This window comes from Candoia aspera, chromosome 16 (assembly GCF_035149785.1).
Source record: "Candoia aspera isolate rCanAsp1 chromosome 16, rCanAsp1.hap2, whole genome shotgun sequence".
NCBI lineage: Eukaryota > Metazoa > Chordata > Lepidosauria > Squamata > Boidae > Candoia > Candoia aspera.
The window spans coordinates 5,053,727-5,073,832 of record NC_086168.1 but is presented as its reverse complement, the minus strand read 5'-3'; the positions used below and the strand labels follow the sequence as shown (position 1 = coordinate 5,073,832).

Genomic DNA, 20,106 nt, shown 5'->3' with positions numbered 1-20,106 from the left:
TTTCACCTTGGCAACCTCCAGGTTTCTAGCCCACCCGTCAGAAGTTTTCACAGGACCAAGCTCTGCATCTTTCTAGTTTATTGAACCTATGTCACTGCATCTCAGCCAAGTCATACTATTTTCATTTCAAGGAGCTGCTGTTATTCCAATGCCTCTGAAGAATCATAAGTTTAATTTTGATGACCCCTAAAAATCACAAGTTATGTCAAATGAACAGAAAATAAGGCTTTGGGGAGGTATAAATCTCTATGATATACAGTATCCTTACTGACGACAAAGGTCCGCATGGTTAAAGCAATGGTGTTCCCCGTAGTAACATTTGGCTGCGAGAGCTGGACCATAAGGAAGGCTGAGTGAAGGAAGATCGATGCTTTGGAACTGTGGTGTTGGAGGAAAATTCTGAGAGTGCCTTGGACTGCAAGAAGATCCAACCAGTCCATCCTCCAGGAATAAAGCCAGACTGCTCACTTGAGGGAATGATATTAAAGGCAAAACTGAAATACTTTGGCCACATAATGAGAAGACAGGACAACCTGGAGAAGATGCTGATGCTAGGGAGAGTGGAGGGCAAAAGGAAGAGGGGCCGACCAAGGGCAAGGTGGATGGATGACATTCTAGAGATGATGGATTCGTCCCTGGGGGAGCTGGGGGTGTTGACGACCAACAGGAAGCTCTGGTGTGGGCTGGTCCATGAAGTCACGAAGAGTCAGAAGTGACTAAATGAATAAACAACAAGTTGCTTTGTGGAGTCCTTGGTGCTCTCTGAGCCTTGTTGTTTTCTTGCAGACGTTTAATCCTTGGGAGAAGAGCAATGACAAATCTCGATAAAATAGTTAAGAGCAGAGACATCACACTGGCAACAAAGGTCTGCATAGTAAAGCAATGGTGTTCCCCGTAGTAACATATGGCTGCGAGAGCTGGACCATAAGGAAGGCTGAGAGAAGGAAGATGGATGCTTTGGAACTGTGGTGTTGGAGGAAAATTCTGAGAGTGCCTTGGACTGCAAGAAGATCCAACCAGTCCATCCTCCAGGAATAAAGCCAGACTGCTCACTTGAGGGAATGGTATTAAAGGCAAAACTGAAGTACTTTGGCCACATAATGAGAAGACAGGACACCCTGGAGAAGATGCTGATGCTGGGGAGAGTGGAGGGCAAAAGGAAGAGGGGCCGACCAAGGGCAAGATGGATGGATGATATTCTAGAGGTGACGGACTCGTCCCTGGGGGAGCTGGGGGTGTTGATGACCAACAGGAAGCTCTGGCGTGGGCCGGTCCATGAAGCCACGAAGAGTCGGAAGCGACTGAACGAATAAACAACAACAAACAACAGTATCCTTAATAAACCTCTTTAATCTGTTTGATATCTCTCCTTAACCCTGACCTATGCATTGTTCAAATAGGGTTACATTTCTTTCTTTCTGTCATCTACTATTTAAGGTTTCTTGGATGAGAGTGAGTTGTACCCATAGTAGCTTGTTTTATCTTTTGTACTTCTGTCTAATATTTGTTAAATCACAGTTTCCCTTTCGTACGAGAACCAGGAAACTCTGGTTTAACCTTGATCATACTGAACTGTGCAGAATTTTGGTTTGTTAGAGAAAGTTGAGGCCTCAGTTTCTCAGGGTCAGATGTTAAAAGGGAGATGGCTCAAGTGACAGGTAGTGGGAAAGGCCCATCTGTGCCTGGTTTCCAACAATTGTTCTTGATTTTGAAAAATAAGGCTTATTTTTTTCCCTTTTAGAAACAGCAGTTGGACAAGGAAATTCTCCAGGTTTCTGAGGAGAGGCAGCGTCTGGCTTCTCAACTAAAAAAGGTAGGCGATGGCTTCCAGAGTGTTCTTAGCATCTCTTCATTTGTCATTCTAACAGGAAATCCAAGTTCTTTTTGCCTTGGAAAAATTAGTCCTCGGGCTGGATTCTTACTCGTAACTGGCACTGATCACGGGAAGGCAGTTATTTCTGTCCTAATGTGCTTTGGGATTTATTGATCCCAGATGGAAAATAGTGCCTTGTAATTCTTGTCCCCTCATTCCTTTCTTCTCCATAAATCTGGCCATAAAGAGATGGCATGAGGCTCGTGCTTGGAAAAGGATTACTTTCAGCACAAGCAGACAAAAGTCACTGAGTGTGAGTTGGGTGGCCATATGAATTTATTGGATGGATGGATGGATGGATGGATGGATGGATGGATGGATGGATGGAAGGAAGGAAGGAAGGAAGGAAGGAAGGAAGGAAGGAAGGAAGGAAGGAAGGAAGGAAGGAAGGAGTGGACATGATGATGGAGAAGGCAGATTACAGGCAGAGAGCATGCTAACTTGGCCTCTAGGACTTCAAGCAGTCCATAAAATTTGAGAACACTCTTCTCTCGTCTGAATCCCTACCGCTATTCCCTGCTAGATGATGGCAGGTTCCTAAAACCAACCACTTGCAATCCTGTCTCGGAAGACAGTGGCTTCCTCAGATGACTGAATCTGGTTACTGATTGGTTGTGCCTCAGCCCCATGGACCAGATCTGTCTTTCTGGCAGTGATGGACAGAGAGGAATTTAGGCCACTGTTCTGCCACCTCAGATGACTCTGCAACCACACTAAAACAAGGTTTGAATGATCCCGGTTGATTCAAGCCAGCACAGTGAGAAACTTTGCCAGCTTGTTGAGCCTTGGAGTAACCAGGTTCAGTCATCTGAGGAAGCCACGTGGTTATTAAGCAAATCACTCAGTTCCCCATTGATTTTGTGTGCCAGAAGCTGGCCAGGAAGGTCGAAAATGGCAATCGCATGACCACAGGACGCTGCGATGGTCATAAATGCGAACCGGTTGCCAAGCGCCCAAATTGTGATTACGTGACTGTGGGAACACAGGCAATGGTCGTAAGTGTGAGAACTGGTCATAAGTAGTTTTTTTTCAACACCATTGTAAGTCTGAACCCTCACTAAACAAATGGTTGTTAAGTGAGGACAATGTGTGCCCAGGAAATGAGTTGATTGAGCAGCACCCTTAAACCAGGTTGTGTGAATACAGTCCGAGTGGCCTAGTAGAATCTGAAGATACAGGTCTTTTTCGGCATTTGAGCCTGCTGTTCCTCTGAAAAAAGTAGACTCGTTTGGGCTTTAAGTTCCTTCCATGAAATCAGAAGTGGCCACCACAGAGGGGCGGGACCTAGCCCCAACCCCCCAGCCCTGAAAAGACTTCTTTTTAACTTTAGGTCCGCGGGCGATCTCAGGAATTGAAAGCAAGCATCATCTTGGAGTCCCACATCATTTGCTGCACCCTGAGCACAAGCGGAGGGGTGCTGCTGGAGTCAGCTTTCCGGAGGCTGGGCGGGGACCCCGTGAGCTGCGTGATTGTGGATGAGGTGAGAAGCACGTGGCCTGGATTTGGAAAAAGTTGGCTTTGGCTGCCCCCTCCTGTGCATTAGGAGAAACGTCTTCCCTTCGGTCTGTTTCCTTCGTAGTCTGCTGAGGCCCCTTTCCCCAGACCGGCCCCTTCCAGAAACGCCGGGCCGTCTCCCGGAGTTCCCCGGCCCCATGTCGGTAGGCTAGCCTGGCTGCGGATTCTGGACGCCGCAGCCCTCCTGTCCAAGTGGCCAAGATCCTCAGAATTAAAAATGCAACCAACACGGGAAGTTAGAATTGAAAAATACAGCCGATACTGTTTAAAATCTCAGTCGATTGAAAGTGTGAGAACCGAACCCAGGAGCACTCAGTGAAGCCAAGCCTTTGTGGAGGAAAAGTGAAAGGTTTGGGGCTAAACAGGCTTCCAGAAAGAAAGTCTGCTCTGCTTTCTACACACCAGAACGCCTCCTTTGATGTGGTTTTGGCAGACAGGAACTCAGGGCAGCATCTGTAGTTTTTCTTGTTAACCCGGGTTAGGGTGCACAGTTGCGTGAACTCAACGATATTAGCATTGAGTGGGTGGTTCTCATATTAATTGGGCAGTCATGAGCCCCTGGGGGCTAGTGTGACGGGACCTGTCTCCTGCGGCCGGTGCTACGTCTGAAAATGTTCTGGCGCTGAGGCTGAAGTGCGCCATGCCCCATCGGCTGGCCCAGCTTAGCCAGCTCTGCTGGGACGATGCTAAAAAGGTGTTTCTCCCAAGTGCCAAGCTCTGCAAAGTCCCCCTTCCCACCTTGCCCCCAAATACCCGTAATATCTTACGGAAAGAATTACATGAATATCCTCAAAGAGCTTTCTCACCTAACCGTTTGCTGCCTGGACTAATTGCCCATGCGATAAACATAACCCATCACTCGGAGGCGGTCCATCACGGCCCGTGACGGCAGCCCCCCGCCTCCACCCCGCCACTGCGCCATTTAGCAAAGCACGACACATTTCCTGGCCTCTGGCGGGGCGAGAACAATTTAACAGTACATTACTTCCACCATGTGCTGCGAATAAATTCTTCCTCATTCAGACAATTACATGCTTCCATTCTCAGAGCAGGAATTACTGCTCTCTAATTTTTTTTATTTGCAAAATTACTTTTCACGTATTTCAGATCCAGCCGCCCATTCCCGATCCACTTCATTTTGCAGGGCGGAAGAGTTTTTAAAACGCGCTCTGAATGCAGTGCAAAACCAGAGGGCTGTGGGTTTATTCTCCTGCTTTCCTCATAGAAAGAGTTTGGCATCGCTCAAGAAATCCATTTAAAAAACCCTTAAAAGCAACATATAGGCTATCATCTCAAAGGCTGCGTGCCAGATTTAAAAACTGGGGAAACTTTAACCCTGAAAATAAGAGCTGAATAAGCTTCAGGTGGGAAGGATTTCTGCAGGCCTTTCCAATGTTTCTGTCTGCATTTTGCTGCTGTTCCTTATCTCCTCCTGGAAGTTCCTAATTTTTTTTTCCCCCCCACGCTGGTATTTTCTCATTAAAAGGCAGGGCAGACATGTGAAGTTGAGACTCTCATTCCACTGATTCATGGCTGTAAGAAGCTGGTCCTGGTCGGAGATCCCAAACAGCTCCCTCCCACCATAAAGTCCGTGGTACGTAGTTGTCCCACTAAGATGCCTCCAGGGGCACAAAAGGCGAACCTGCGTAGCCGAAAACTGGCAGATCCTTGCCAAGCTTCCAGCAGCTGTTTTCCTGCAGGCTGCTCAGCCCAGCCACCTCCAGATGCGTTGGGACTCTGATTCCCCAAATTATTTCCCAGGGTGGCCAGCTCAGCTTTTGTCTGCTTATTATACTCGTGGGAATATTGTTTTTTTTAATCAGCTCCTAACGGTCTGCAAACGGCCTTTGTGGCTGCGATCAAGTTAATTGCAGGATTAAATTAATTGCTTAGTTCCCTGTCACCGCCTCAGTTATTGCCATGCTGGTGAGCTGGCCCGCCCGCCCCCTTTCTAATCAAATAAACGATATGCTAAATACCCAGGGGAATTCACTGTCTAGAATTCAGGGGTACTTGATAGATGAGATAATTACAGGAATTTGTTTCCCTTGTATCTGAGTAAATGGAAAACCCTTCCAAAGCATGTTGGCCACTCTTCCGGGGTGGGAAGCACCTCGGGGAAAACTTTTTGGGAGGAAGAAACAAAGCTGCTTGGTCTCCGTGCCACTGTGCGTATGGCATCTGGACCTGAGTAGCCTTTGCAAATCTGTTCTGCCCCCAATCCTCTCTCTTGGGAGGAGAAGATGGAAACTAAGATCAGGAGTGTTTGCTTGGTGCTGATAATTGGACCTTGCAAACAAAGTCATTTACCTCCTCTACTTTCCCCATCTGTAAAATGGGCACAGTAAAACTGACCTTCCACGTTGCTGGTGCAGATTGTGGGGGGCTGGTGAATGCCACAGTGGATTTCCCAGCCGGGGCTGCCTTCTGAATGTCTTGTTTTCCAACGTTGTTAGAAAGCTCAGGATTACAAATATGACCAGTCTCTGCTCAGCCGTCTCTGCAAGCACCTTAAAGAGCAAGGTCAAGAAAATTCCGTTGGAAAATGTCCGGTCCTTCAGCTGACCATTCAGTATCGGATGCACCCAGAGATCTGCCTTTTTCCTTCCAAGTATATCTACGAAGGGCTCTTGACCACTGACGGGTAAGGAGTTTGCTCTGCGGCATCTCCCCAAACAGTAAAAAGTGGCTGCATTGTGCATAATGTCCCTTTTATTCAATTTTTTTTTCTTGCACCATGCCACTTCTGCGGTGTATTTCTAACTCTGACATATTCTTAAACATTCTTTTTAAATTGTGCTTGGGCAGCCCTGAGTCCTGTGCCAAGGCCCGTTAATTTCTGTCTGTCTGCAATGTTCTGTCTTGGTAACTTACCTTGCGTTTTAATTTTGGAATGCCCTTGTGTATAAAATCGCCACCATCTTTATCCTTCACCCAGCAGTTCAGGGTTCCCCCCCCCCCCCGCAATGTCTTAACTTCCCCCCTTTTTTAAAAATCTTGCACAATAGAAAAAAATTAGCTGAGCTAGAAGGAGAAACTTTGAGCTACGCTGGTGTCATCCTTTTGAGATAGGCTAGGCTAGGAAACTGACTTCACAAGTTTGGAACAATATTTATTGATAAGAGGGCCAGTTTGGTGCAGTGGTTAAGGCACCAGGCTAGAAACTGGGAGGCCGTGAGTTCTAGTCCTGCCCTCAGCCCCGGGAAGCAGGCAATGGCAAACCACTTCTGAAAAACCTTGCCAAGAAAACTGCGGGGACTTGTCCAGGCAGTCTCCAAGAATTGGACACAGTTGAACAGATTAAAAAAAAAAAATTGATATATTTGAAAAGCCTGACAGGGTTCTCCCTTTCTTCCCTGTTATATCCCAGGAAATTGGGGTGGAACTAATCTGAGCTTCTTCCTAACGTCTTCTCTGTTTCCTCGGCTTAAACCCTGTTTTTGTTGCAATCTTTCTACGTCGTTTCTCCGAGCTTGCGCCTGCGGCTCTCTGCAGCTAGACGAGCTGAAAGGCTTGGCCCGTCCTGTAAGACTCTGCCTCTCTGTTGGCGCTTTGAAACGCGGCCCTGTGTTTTGAAGCTCTTTAATTCTGCCGTGCTTCTTTCCATCCCGTGACAATTCTCACGTAACAGGAAAATAGCAGAAGATCGCTTCTCGCTGAAATGGCCCTTCCAACCCTATTTGGTTTTTGATGTCTTGGATAGCCGTGAAGAACGAGAAAATGAGTGAGTTGTCCGGATTGGATTTGACTATTAGAAATAATGTGGGTTTATAGTAGTAAGGAAAGTTATTTTGTAAACTTAGAGCAAGGGACTGATGTATACAGTTACTTATATCTGTTGGGAGGAGGGTTGAAAGTCAGTTGCTTTTCTTCTCTTTTCTTTCTCTTCCTTTGTTACTTTGCCATTTTGATCTTGGTCCTTTTTTTTCTAATTTTCCTCCCCCCCCTTATTTTCTTCCTTTAATATTAGTTTTTGTTAGTTTTTACTGTTTCTCCTTTAAAATTTAATAGTTATTTGAATTGATGTGAAAAGATTAGGTAGGTAAGTAGCTAGATATATAGATAGATACAGGTAGTCCTCGCTTAATGACCACAATTTGGACCAGAATTTTGGTTGCTAAGCAAAGCAGTCATTAAGCAAATCCGACTCAATTTTATGACCTTTTTTGTGGTGGCCGTTAAGTGAATCACCATGGCTGTTAAGTAAACCACATGGTCATTAAGCAAACCAAATGGTCCCCCATTGATTTTGCTTGCCAGAAGCCGCTGGGAAGGTTGAAAATGGTGATCACGTGACCACAGGATGCTGCGATGGTCATAAATGTGAACTGGTTGTCAAGTGCCCAAATCATGATCACTGTGACGGTTGTAAGTGTGAGGACCATTCATAAGTTGGTCCTCCAGCACCATCATGAGTCTGAACCATCACTAAACGAATGGTCATTAAGTGAGGACCGCCTGTAGAGAGAGAGAGAGAGAGAGAGAGAGAGATAGATAGATAGATAGATAGATAGATAGATAGATTAAATTTGTGGTCTGCCTCCTGGGTGGTTAAGACAACTCACCCAATTGCAGATGGAATGTCAAGGAAATACATCAATCCCATCTTCAGGAACTTCCTTTCGGCAAATGGCCGTGTATTTACCATAGTTCAGGGCCAAGATTCCTACAGGATAGTCCTGTGTCTGCGTACTTGGGAAAGAGACAAGTCAGAGGAATAATGTGCTGACTTTTCGCTGGATTTGGTCAAGCCAGAGTTGGGTATCTTTTAAATAAAATCAGACATCTTGGAGTAGGTGATGGAACTCTCAGCCCAGCCCAGCCCACCCCACAGGGTGGTGGTTCTGGGGAAAATAGGAGGCGGAAGGAGTATTAGGGATGTTCGCCGCCTTGAGTTATTTAGAAAAAAAATAATGAAGGCGGGCTAGAAAATTAAGTAAATAAAATAAGTCAGTAAAGTAAATTTCATGTCCAGCGGCTCCGTTCAGCCTGCTTACCTACGACATGGAGGTAGCGTTTCCCCTCTCCCCAGCATGTTTCTCTTAGGATGCTTCATTGGATACTGGAGGGTTTATTTTGCCCTCCTAAGATGAGAACTGGGGTGCCACTTCCATGACTGATGGAGTATTTATTAACCTCGAGGGCTTCAGGAGTGATCTTTTCTGGTGCGGGTCCCCAAACAAATCCAATGTTTGTGCTAAGTTTTTAATCGGAGGCGTGGGTCCAATTTGTCTGAATTTGTCCCTCCCGCTTCCGCAGACCCCCCAACCCCCCAGTCATTTTTTCTTCCTGCTTCTCTTTGTTCAGCTCCTATTCTAATCCCCAAGAGGTGAAGCTGTTGATAGAATTAATGAAGGTGATTAAGGGGACAAAAAAGGATATTCATTGTCATCAAATTGGAATCATCACTCCGTATAATGCGCAGAAAAGGAGGATATGTAAACAGCTGGATAAAGAGTTTGAAGAAAATAGGTAAGACCCGAATGAGGGAGCAGGGACTGCTGGGCCACCCCTCAGTCTGATTTTCCTACGCCCTGAGTTTTTTCACGACAGCGTAAAACCCGGTTCCAGCTTTGCTGTACTTTGCTGACTCAAGCCAGCGCGGCAAGTTAGCTATAACTAACTTGATTTCCTACAGCAGAGATTGCTTACGGCCACTTGCATATTGTTCCCGTTTTAGAGATGGGGAAGTAGAGGCGGAGAGCTAGCAACTCCCCCAGGGATTCTGCCGTTCGCTTTGGGAGGAAGACATCTGTAATTTTTCCAGCCGGCCTTCTGCTTCCCTGCCCTCCCCCCCCCCATTGTGGTTGTGAAATCTCCTAAAATATTATTATTCCTCATCTTTTCTGCATTCCCCCCCCTTTTTTTTTCCAAGAGGGTGTAGGTTTTTTTTAAGAAAAGAAGGGGGGGTGGGTTGGAAACATCACCCTGACTTGTCTTCCTTCCTGTCCTTTTTTCCCCAGTGCTGGGGAAGTTGACACCGTGGATGGATTTCAGGGCCGCGAGAAAGACTGCATCATTGTCACCTGCGTCCGGGCAAACAGCTCACAAGGATCAATTGGGTAGGCCCCCGGCATTTAGCGCCATAACTTGGTGCTCTTACACTGTGTGGTTTAGAAGCTTTTCATGTTATGCCTTACCGCTTAATTAGCCCCCATTCTGGAATAGAAAGAAGCAAAACTGTCCTATCCTTGTATGTCCTGACTTTACAAGGCCAGGCAAACCCCAGAGCTTCGTTCAGTCCCTTCGAAACCCAGACAGAGGCCCTCTGTAAACAGCTTGGAAGGCCATCATTCAGTTCAAATTTTCCTTTTACAGGTAGTCCTCAACTTACGACCGTTCGTTTAACGACAGTCCGAAGTTACGGCAGCTTTGAAATGGGTGCTTTATGGCCTGTGAAGCACTACTGAGTGTCGCAAAACGTCACAAACCCGCCCCCCCCCGTCACACGGATGCATTTTGGGTGCTTGGCAACTTATTTGACTCAATTTATGACCAGTTGCAGCATCCCACAATCACGTTTTGCAACGCTTTTTGCCATTTTCCGGGAAAAAACGCCTATTGGGGAAGCTGGATTCTCTTAACGACCATGGTGATTCGCTTAATGGCCGCCGTAAAAATGGTCGTAAAATTGGGTCTGGACATGTGGTGACCTGACTTATGACTGCAATGAATTAAGATGGAAATTCCAGTTCCAACTGTGATCATAAGTCAAGGACTACGTGCATTGGTCCACTGCGCGTGGGTGTTTTCAAAGGTTTTCAAATCAGTCACTGATTGTGTATGACACCTGACTTCCTAAGGCTCTGGGTGGCTCACGACAATCAAAACAATTCCGATAAAACCAATTGAAGAGAAAGAGAAAAGATGGGAGGAACGACTGACTGGGTAGAAACGAAGCAAGGGGTCTCCTCCTACCTCCCCAGAGGACTGGGTGAACCCCCAGGTCTTCGTGACTCTTCTAAACAACAGCAGAGTGGGGGCCATCCTGGTCTTAGGGGGAGCCAATAGTTTCTACCTGGGTTTTTCAAGGTCAGTGTGCTGCCCTCGCCCCCTCCACTTCCAGGGAGCGCCTTTCCTTCCACCTTCCAGGGAGCGCCCCCCCCCCCCCATGTTTCAAGATTCAGAAATAGTTGCACACCTTCTTTAACGTTTGAGAGCACCAAGCTCAGTGGTCACCAGATGGCAGCCGAGAGCCATGAATGAAATTTATAGCTGGGCGGCCTCTGTGTAGGGACTACGCTGCTCACAGGTTTCCCTGTTTAAAACCCATTTCTGGAGTGTTTTAAATGGGGGGGGGGGAAAGGAGGGAGATGCCTTAAACCTATTGTCCCCACTACCCCATCTTCGGCTCTTTTCAGCCACCTTCCTGGAAGCTGCTGGATAAAGAAAGAAAGAAAGCTCTTTCTACTGAAGATAGAAATAATTCCCTCACCCACGCATCCACTTTTCAGATGTTAGATAGAGAAGACGGGACTGGAGACAAAATCTGGGACTTGTGTTTCACTCCAAACAGCCTTAACTTAAACTTAGATATGTTTGTGAAGATAAGCAGAAACAAAAAAACCAAGCTCTGGTCCAGATTACTGATGCAGGGGAGTGGAATTGGATTCTAGGGAGGGCCAAGGTGGTTTTACAGGGGGAAAAAAAATTCCATACATCTATGCCGCTCTCCTGTTAGTTGTGTATTTGCGTTGCTGTTTTCTTTTTTGTGTGTCTCAACCCAGAAAGCATAGCCAAAGATGACTGGAAGTTGCTGGTAACTTTCTATTTCAGAAAGTTCACGAAAGCAACTTCAGGAAGATTCTCATTGGGCTCTCCCATCTTCTGCCATCAGCTAGGTTCCATCATCCTCGCCTGCTTAAAATTCAGCGCTTTTTAAGCTGTGGCCTTAGAAACCCGTGCCCACCGGCCAGAACGGGCCCCCGTGTCCCCAGACTCTGGCACATTAGCTCTGGTTTCGTAGCTTTTCCCCAAGAAGGAAAAAAAGGTCACTGGCGCATTCCTGTTCCGCAAGTCACCTTTGAAATGAATGAAATATTCAGGCCCCGGTGTGAAATATTAATAAAGTGTTTGTGCATGAGTCACAACTGTGTCAGTCTGTAGATGGGTCGTGCCAGGGAGGCGTTTCAAGGTCTTGGCTCATGAAACAAATCCAGGCCTGCCTCCCCTCCGCTGCCATCTCTGATCCGCACGGCTCCACATGGGATCGAAATTAAGGAAGGGACCGGAGGCACCGGTAAGCTGCCACCAGACTTAAATTGAAAGTTTAATCTTACGCAACTCCTCGGGGAGTTTAGGTGCAAGCTAGTCTCAGTTTTAAGTCCCTGTCGGGCTGCTGCTTCCGAAAAAGGTGTCTTGTGCCCCTCCTGTGATGAGAGCGATGGTCAAGAAAGGACACGCCTGGCAGACAATTCAGTCCAGGCGGATCAACAAAGCAGTAGGAAAGGGCCATTTATCCCTTGGTGGGAAGGGAAAAAAACCCTGTTTACAGTAGTAAAAAGCAGATCCTGCCCCCCTAAATCTGACACTAACAACAGCAAAAGCTTTGTGATCGGAGGGGAACTGCCAGAGGTTCTGCTTTTCAACCAAATGGTTCTTGAAAGACCCCCCCCCTTTTTTTTTTTTTTGCAGGTTTCTCTTGAAAAATGCAGCACCTTGCTAAACATGCCAAGGATGAGATGGGCAGCTTTCTTAGTCCTGGGATGGGAGACTATAAGGAAATAGGCTGGGGAGTGAAAAACACTTGGATTTTATTTTTATTTTTATTTTTATTTAAATTTATTTACATTGCATTTTATATTGGTAATTTGTTTATTTTTATCAGGTTTTAATGTTCATTGTTGTGGTATGAATTTTATTGTAAACCGCCCAGAGTCCCTCTTGTGGGAGATGGGTGGTAACAAAATTTAAATAATTAAAAAAAAAAAAAAGCTCTCTGGAAGAGACTGTGGCTACCCCCTTCTGTACAATTGCTAAGGAAAGAACATGGAACTGGGTTTGGCTAGCAGGAGAGTTTATATTGTTGTGGATAAAGGGGCGTGCAGTTTGGGCTACAGGTAGTCCTTGTTTAGCAACCACAATTGGCACCGGCAACTTGGACAAAGCGGTCGCTAAGTGAAACCGCAACTGTGTTTGAGCTGACTTCAGCTTTTCTTTGTTTCACAGACCTGTAAAGGTCGTAAATGAGAGAATTGGTTCTGAAGTTACTTTTTCATCACCGAATGGTCACTAAACAAGGCAGTCGCTAAACGAGGACTACCTGGCTCTCCTGGACTGAGAGCCAGTCAATATCAAACAGCCTGTACTTGGGTCCTTCCTGGGCTGCTTTATCCCATAATACAGCTGGTTCATGGGTGCCCTAGAAATGTTTCTCTAGGTCTGTTCGAGTCAAACTTGCCCGGGATGAAACGTCCGGGGTTATTACAGCCGCATCGCTCGATTGTCTTCTAAAAGCGGCTTTTAAAATGGCAGTGGGCTGGCTCAATAGTTTCGGGTGGCTGAGCGCTTCAGACCGAGAGGCCACCGCTCCACGCCATTGGCCAGGGTTTGGGCGTTCTGGGGAGGAAGGCCTTCGTTTCCGATTCTGTTCTCAGTCTTGACGTTCCGTCTGCAAACACATCGCGTTGCACGACTGTGGTCCCCCGGAACGGCGGGGAGGTTTTAGGGAGCGAAGGTTTCTCCCCAGTGCGGATGGACCTAGGGATCCGAGCGATAGGGAAGAGGCTGAATTCCGCCCATGCCCAGCCAGCCTGACCGAGCAGTGCTTTCTCCACCCCCTCCAGGTTTTTGAGAAGTCTCCAGCGCCTGAACGTCACCATCACCAGAGCCAAATGCAGCCTTTTCATCCTTGGAAAGCTGAAAACGCTAATGGTAGGTGGAAGGGGGAACGATGCACAGCCTGTCTGGCCGGGGCCTCCTCTGTCTGTCCCCTCCAAGGGAACACGGAGGACTGGACGCAGCGTCTTGGGGGCGATATTTTGTGCTTCCTTGAAGAGAGAGCAGGGTTCAGACATCCCCCCCCCACCCTCAAAAAAGCCTCGAGATCCAGAAAGCTTTGTCAATCAGGAAGTCCACAGGATTCCAGGTTGCCCCTCAACCAGGAATCCTGGATCCTAGCCAGGATCCCAAGCCAGGATTCCAATCCTAGCCAGGATCCCAAACCACAATTTGCTCCTGATTTGCAGTTTCCAGAAGCTTGGGAACCGGAAATCAGGAATCCCAGTTCGGGGCATCACGTCAACTCAGTCAGTTTGAGCGTAACTGAGCCAAGTTTCTTCCAGTACCCACTTTGTCAAGAGGAGATTGCTGCAAATATTTTACCTCTCGAAGGCACCTGACCTGAAGGTCGTCCCTCTCCTGGCATGGTGGGTATGGAAGGGGGATTATTCCCCCCTCCTGAAGGGCTGTTTTAGACTCTCATGGACTGGGACTGGTGTTCTGCCTTCTGCAAAAAGGGGGCTCAGCGCCCCATGGGGCCAGGGGGTTGCCGTCCCTCTTCTGAGGGCCAGAGGATCCAAATACAAAGAATCGGCTTTGCTTGGACCGGAAATGAAGGGTTAATGCGACATTCCTGCATTTGCCCAGCTTGACTTCTCCTTTGCAGGAGAACAGAGATTGGAACGAGTTGATCCAGGACGCCCAGCGGAGGGGCAACATCATCCAGACGTCCAGTAACAGTTACAAGAACAGCGCCGCGAAGATCCTCAAGTCCAGACCGTTTCCCCGCCCCGGAGTTCCGGCGCCAGAAAGAGAAACACAAGAGCACCCAGGCACCAGTGGAGCCAAGCAGCAGGGCGTCCCCGGCCAAGACGCCCAGCACCCTCCCGTCCATCCTCCCGCTGCAGCAAGCAGCAGGACACCTCAGGAGCCGCTCCCCAGCAGGCCACCCCCTTCGGTGCAGGTGAAATCTGTCCAGGAAAGGCCGCAGGATCCCCGTCTGCTCCGAAGAGCTGAGCTGGTGTTAAAATCCAGCAACTGCAAAGAGGGCCCAAGCCCCGGTGTGGGGCCAGTCTCGACACAGATGCCCCCTGAGCTTCTGGCCGCTTGGAGTCGTAGCAATTCCGTGCCCCAGCTGGCTACCGTGGGGGAATCGTCGAGCCACCTTGCCCCAGCTGGAGACGTGCAGAACGCACCTCTGCCGAGCAGAGCCCCCCACCCCCAAGCCCCCCACCCGAGAACCCCCATCCTGGCCAAGCCGTTAAAGACTTGGGGCCAAGGGGAGGCTGCCAGTCCCCTGGAGTGGAAAAAAGACCAGGACTCTCGCAGGAGGACATTAGAAGTGTCGCAGGAGAAAGAAGGTCCTGTGGACCTCAAGCGGAGACGCACCACCTGCTGACTGCGAAGACCTCATTCCTTGCTGGGGGTCTGGTATTCAGGTCTTCCCAACCAGCTTCTGCCTGTAAGAGAAAGGACTTGAGTGTGTGTCTGTGTACACCTGGGTATGTACACATGCGTGCGCTGACACAAAGCAGATGCTCCTTGAAGAATAACCATACGTTAAAAGAGCACGCAACTCTGTCAATCTTAGGTGCGATGTACATTTGTATAGTAAGCAAAGGTTAAATTTTTAGAGCCAGGAAGGTTGAGCTTGCCCACAGAAATGCTTCTGAGCACTTGGTGAGCTAGCAGCTCACTCACCCGTTGTCAGTCGCCGTCCTGACGCACGTGGGACGCTTCCTTCAGCCGGCGCCGAGATTCCCCGTTATCCTGCTTATTTCATTGCCCGCCCCCCGGTTCTTTGGGATACCTTTGTGAACCCCCCAAGGCCCAACGCAACATGTTTTTGGCACTTCACCCTGCTTAATTCTGGGCCTCCACAGGTGCCTTGCGGAAAAAGCTGTAGCCATAGGAGATGCTAAGCCGAAAAGACTTTTGCACAAATGGCAAATGTTTTTTTTCTCTCCGTTCATGGGGAGATCTGCAATATTCTCCCAGCCCCCCTCCCCTCCCCTCCCCCGTTTTCTGATAGAAGTGCCTCTGTTTTTGAAGGGATTTCTGCAAATGGAAAGATTTGGGTTACCTCCTGAACTGGGCCGGGGTTGCTCTCTGTGCCTCCCTCCCACTCCGTGGTAAATCTGATCTTGTATTGTAGCCTTGTTGTCGTTTGGCAACTGGCATTTTGTGATCTGCTTTTCCCCAGCAAGGCACCCCTCGCTCCCAAAATTTGGGGGGACAGTACCAGAACAGAGAAAGGCATCTCTTACTGCCACTCAGCCCTTGGGATTGTAGGTGGATACAGTTTGAAAGAAGCTATTTATGTTTGTGTTTTTATACACACACACACACACACACACACACACTTCTGCTATGAATAACTTAAATGTAACTACATTAAAATGTGCCTTTTTTTAAGAGTTCCCCCCCTTTCCCTAAATAAATAATACAGGTTGTTTTTTTCCAAATCCATTTTGCTCTTTCTGAATCATGCGGCGGAAGGGCGATTTAAGGACTCGTAACTTTGGCCGTGTGATCGGCTCTTGAAATGTTGTGCTTTTCTCTAGCATGCAAGAAGCTGTTCACTCATGAGAATTACTGCTGCTTTACCAGAGGTGGACCTAGACTGGGATCTGCTTAGAGTTTTGGTCATTTTTGCTGAACTTGGAGAAAAATCGTATTTATCCGTTCCTTAAATCCACAGCGAAGCAGAAGCAGAGACTTCTGAAAAGCTGGCAGACCGGGACTGCCACTCTCGAAGAAGTCTTGATTTCTATCTTGTTCTTCTGCTGATGGACCCGTGTGGTTCCAAGCACGCATGAAGCCCACCTCTTGAATTGCCCAAAATGTTGAAATTTGGCCTTAGTGTGATTTCAGAGTGCCAGGGGCAGGTAGGAGGAACACTTACGGCCTGAGGGTTACCCACCCCTCATTTGGAGGGATAACTGATTTGCCCCAAGACTTTAGATCCTCAACATGATGAGAACATGATAATCCAACCTAAACCCACCATTTTTGCCTGAAGATGGAAGTCCTGCCCTGTTGCTAGACCAGTGCCGTTTCGCAAAGAGAATTCAGTTGCAAAGTTGCAACCGGCCGGTCACCTTTCCTGCAGCTAGAATTAGACCAAGGGGAGTTAACTTGAAGCCATTTCTGTGCAGTGTCTCGACTGAGCTCAGAGCTGCAGATTTTATTTGTTTGGTTTGTTTGGTCCCCTCCTCGCCCTTTCAGCCACGTAGATAAGGATGTGACTGCCACCGTCTCCCCTCATCTTCCTCTTAATATATGTTCAGCACCATGCAAGTTCTCAGCACAGCCCTTGTTGAAAGACAACACGTCCCTTTCTGTTTGAGAGCATCCTTCATAATCAGGATGCCTTTCTCTGCCAGGGGAAGGAGAGTGAATTAGGTGAGATTTGCCAGGGTCTTGAATCAGGGCCCTATTGCACAGAAGCCAATTAATTAGCTTCTGGGTGTCAGTCTTTCCAAATGAAGACCCTCACAGTTGTCCTGGGATTACACCTAGATCCCTGTCATCTGCACAGCAAATGGAGATGTCGTTCTCTCTGTATCTGGAGGATCCCAAATTTGAGATAGACCCATGTGAATGCCTGTCACTTGGCTTTTTCTCATGCCTCAGGGACTTAGCTTAATTGACACCTTGCGCACCAAGAATTTGATAGAGAAGCAACGGATGCTTGTCTCCTCCAAAATCTGCCAGAAGACCAGCTATAACGCATTGCCAAATTGACGGTTCTCTATTTTCTGCACATGGATGGAATTTTCCACGGGAAGGGCCTCGCGGCTCTTTTCATCTCAGTTGGGTGATCCTGGGAAATGGGCCACCTTTGCCACAGTTGGGTGCTAGATCTTGGCCCTCAGATTTGGATCCTCAACACGATGAGAACTGCTTCGGCAGGCACGCAGAATCCAAGCGATCTGGAGCTATCAGCTTGGATGCTCCCAATCGATTTGACTGATTGGTTTAATGAAGCTGATTAGATTGAGAGGCTTGATAGAACGGCTGGGAGCATTCTCCAAGGAAAACCTTTGCGTGCTCCTGGACTGGAAAGGCCACCCCACCCGCCGGAAACCACTTCCATGTTGCTGTCAAGGGAGCTGCGTTTGACATTAGTTCAACAAGCACAACTTGCAGTTGTTGTTACTGTTTTTATGGGAAGCCCCCTTTAGGTAGCCCCAGTGAGTGGAATTCCACTCTCCTGGCAATTGCATCCTTTATGGAATTTGCCACTTGTCTCCTGTCGGTGTTTTGTCATCTCACAAAGCCCTGGCTGACTCTTGTTTCAGACCCTAAGCTTTGTGTCTCTGTTCCCACAAGACTCTCAACCAGGTCAACGAAACCCCTCCAGGTGGCACTCTTACCAACATGTGAAGCTTGGTGTTAACTTTGGTTACAGGAGGGGGGCTTTCTGTGTTGTTCCAATCAAGCTCCTTTGGATATTTCACAATTCTGGGTATTGTGTGAATCCCAAGACTGGGCTAGTTCAGCTTAACCCAAGCCTGTACGATTAGGTCTGTTTGCCAACTCCGATGTTTCCCATCCCTATTAGTATTAATCCTACAGGTACTCCTCCCTTAACCACCACAATTGGGACTGGAATTTCGGTTGCTAAGCGAAGTGGTCGTTAAGCGAGTCCAACCCAGTTTTACGACCTTTCTGTGGTCGTTAAGCAAATCACCATGGGCATTAAGCAAGCCATGTGATAGTTAAGCAAATCATGCACTTCCCCATTGATTTTGCTTGCCAGAAGCTGCCCGGAAAGGTCGAAAATGGCGATCGCATGCCCGCAGGACACTGCAACGGTCATAAATGTGAACCGGTTGCCAAGCGTCCAAATTGTGATTGCGGGACCGCGGGGATGCTGTGATGGTCATGTGAGGACCGGTCATAACTCGTTTTTTTCCAGCACCGTCCTAAGTCTGAACCATCATTAAATGAATGGTTGTTAAGCAAGAACTACCTGTACATTGTTTTTTGAGGTGCAGTGCCTTGATAGCTTTTCAAAAAAGCTCATCATTTGGGGCACATTTGTAGACCTTGTTTGTTCCATTTGAGGCCATATTATGGAATAATGAGAATTACTATTCAATGTTCCACAGTGGATTTCCTGTTAGAGCCCCAGTGTGTGTTTTTTCCAAAATGGTGTTTAACTGCGTTCACACCTGCCAACGGTTGCAAACCATCCCTCGCTGCTCCAGATGTCCACACACTGAGATTCACCGAGAAACAAACGCTGAACCCTCTTCTAAGGCAATTTATTTACATATAATAAATTCTCTCAAGACTCAGATTTGTCGCAAGTTCTCCCAAATGAACACACTTAATGTTCCAGAACTCAGCCATAGAACCGGTTTGCATATCTCACTGAGGCCGCAGAACTAAAAGCGTTAAATGTTGGGGGTTGTGGTTTTTTCCCCCTCAAGGACCAACACAGCAAATTCCTGGGTGCCCAGCCAGCCCTGTGATTTTTTTTGCAGGAATTTGGCAACTGGTTCCTGCAGTGTCTGGAGCAGACAACCCACCAAACTCAATGGCTGTTCTTCACGTCGCTCCAGCTTGACATCCTTCGGTGGTGGCCACCGTGACTTTTCACAGAGCTGAGAGAGAGACTGCAAAGGGGGTAATGCTAATGCTAATGCTACCCTTTGGGGGATTTTAAAATTCTTTTTCGCCTAATGCCGCAGTCTATCAGAAGACCACCCTTGTGTTTTCCACCCGTGTTTCTAGCCAAAGACAATGACTATGTTGACTTTTACTGTTGGAGTGCTTATATTTCCTAAAATAGAGGGCCAACAATAATTTGCTTGGTGGTGGCTTTTCCCCCCAGCAAACACTGGAATAATTCCTAAAACCAGCCACACTGCAGAAGGACATGAGTGGGTCTCCAGTTTCAGTGATTGCAACACTCTCCCCTGATTGCATCCATGGCATCTCAAAAATGGCCAAAATCTCACGGAAAAGCCCCAAACCATTCTTCCCATGTGAGCAGGCTGCGGTCTTGCCAGAGTTAAGCCATTTTCTCCACCGTTCTTTTTTATTTGGCTCTTGCCCCACTGAGTCCTGAAAAGGTGGCCCACCTTTGTTCTAATCCTGTCTGTGCTGATCTTCCTTTTGTGCATTCAACGATTCGTCGTCGTCCTATTGAAAGATACCAGGATGAAGGGTTTCTCCTCTTGCAAATAACGAGCCATGCTAAAAGAGGGTTGGTCATGGGTTTAAAAACTAGGAACACATAACCATCATAGATAAGGGTAGCCTGTTTAAAGGAAAGGACTATGCAAACTCTCAACAACCCCCGAACTGCATCTTTGGTATCAGGAAATGCAAGGTGGTTATTACTATTCCTTTTTTAAAAATCTTTTTAGAGGTCTCACCAGCAAAGTAGTTAAATTTGCAAAGCTGGGAGGGAAATTAATCCAGAGCTAACAGCAATTAATAAGTTGCTTTATATAATGGGTTATAACACCATAATACTTATGGTAAAATGTTTTTGTAGAGACTGTATTAGTTTTTCTCTCTCCTTCCCCACTCTCCTTTAGAACGTAATTCCAGCAAAAATAATTATCTACCCCCTCCCCCCAAAAAAGAGGGGGATTTGAACAATTCGGCAAAGCCTGGATGAGCACGTGATACTTTGGTAAAATAGAAACCAGCGTTGTTCAGCTGCGGCCTCAAGAGCTGGTAAAACAAAGCCAAAGACTCTTAACTGAAGAGTTTTAAAAAATGGAACGGTACCAAAAAAAAAAAAAAAAACACCTTAA

General features: G+C 47.4%; 1 protein-coding gene across 1 annotated transcript in view; it reads left to right on the top strand.

Annotated features, from left to right (window-relative positions):
- The window catches only part of SETX (senataxin), a 48,339-nt gene extending 32,547 nt beyond the window's left edge, over positions 1 to 15,792 (top strand). Inside the window, exons 17-25 of the mRNA XM_063316327.1 lie at positions 1,742 to 1,813; positions 3,204 to 3,353; positions 4,875 to 4,982; positions 5,845 to 6,032; positions 7,020 to 7,112; positions 8,696 to 8,860; positions 9,352 to 9,450; positions 13,174 to 13,261; positions 13,995 to 15,792. Of these exons, the coding sequence (XP_063172397.1) occupies positions 1,742 to 1,813; positions 3,204 to 3,353; positions 4,875 to 4,982; positions 5,845 to 6,032; positions 7,020 to 7,112; positions 8,696 to 8,860; positions 9,352 to 9,450; positions 13,174 to 13,261; positions 13,995 to 14,726 (1,695 nt within the window). The 3' untranslated portion in view covers positions 14,727 to 15,792. The remainder of the gene's footprint in view (positions 1 to 1,741; positions 1,814 to 3,203; positions 3,354 to 4,874; positions 4,983 to 5,844; positions 6,033 to 7,019; positions 7,113 to 8,695; positions 8,861 to 9,351; positions 9,451 to 13,173; positions 13,262 to 13,994) is intronic.
- Positions 15,793 to 20,106: the final 4,314 nt, after the last annotated feature.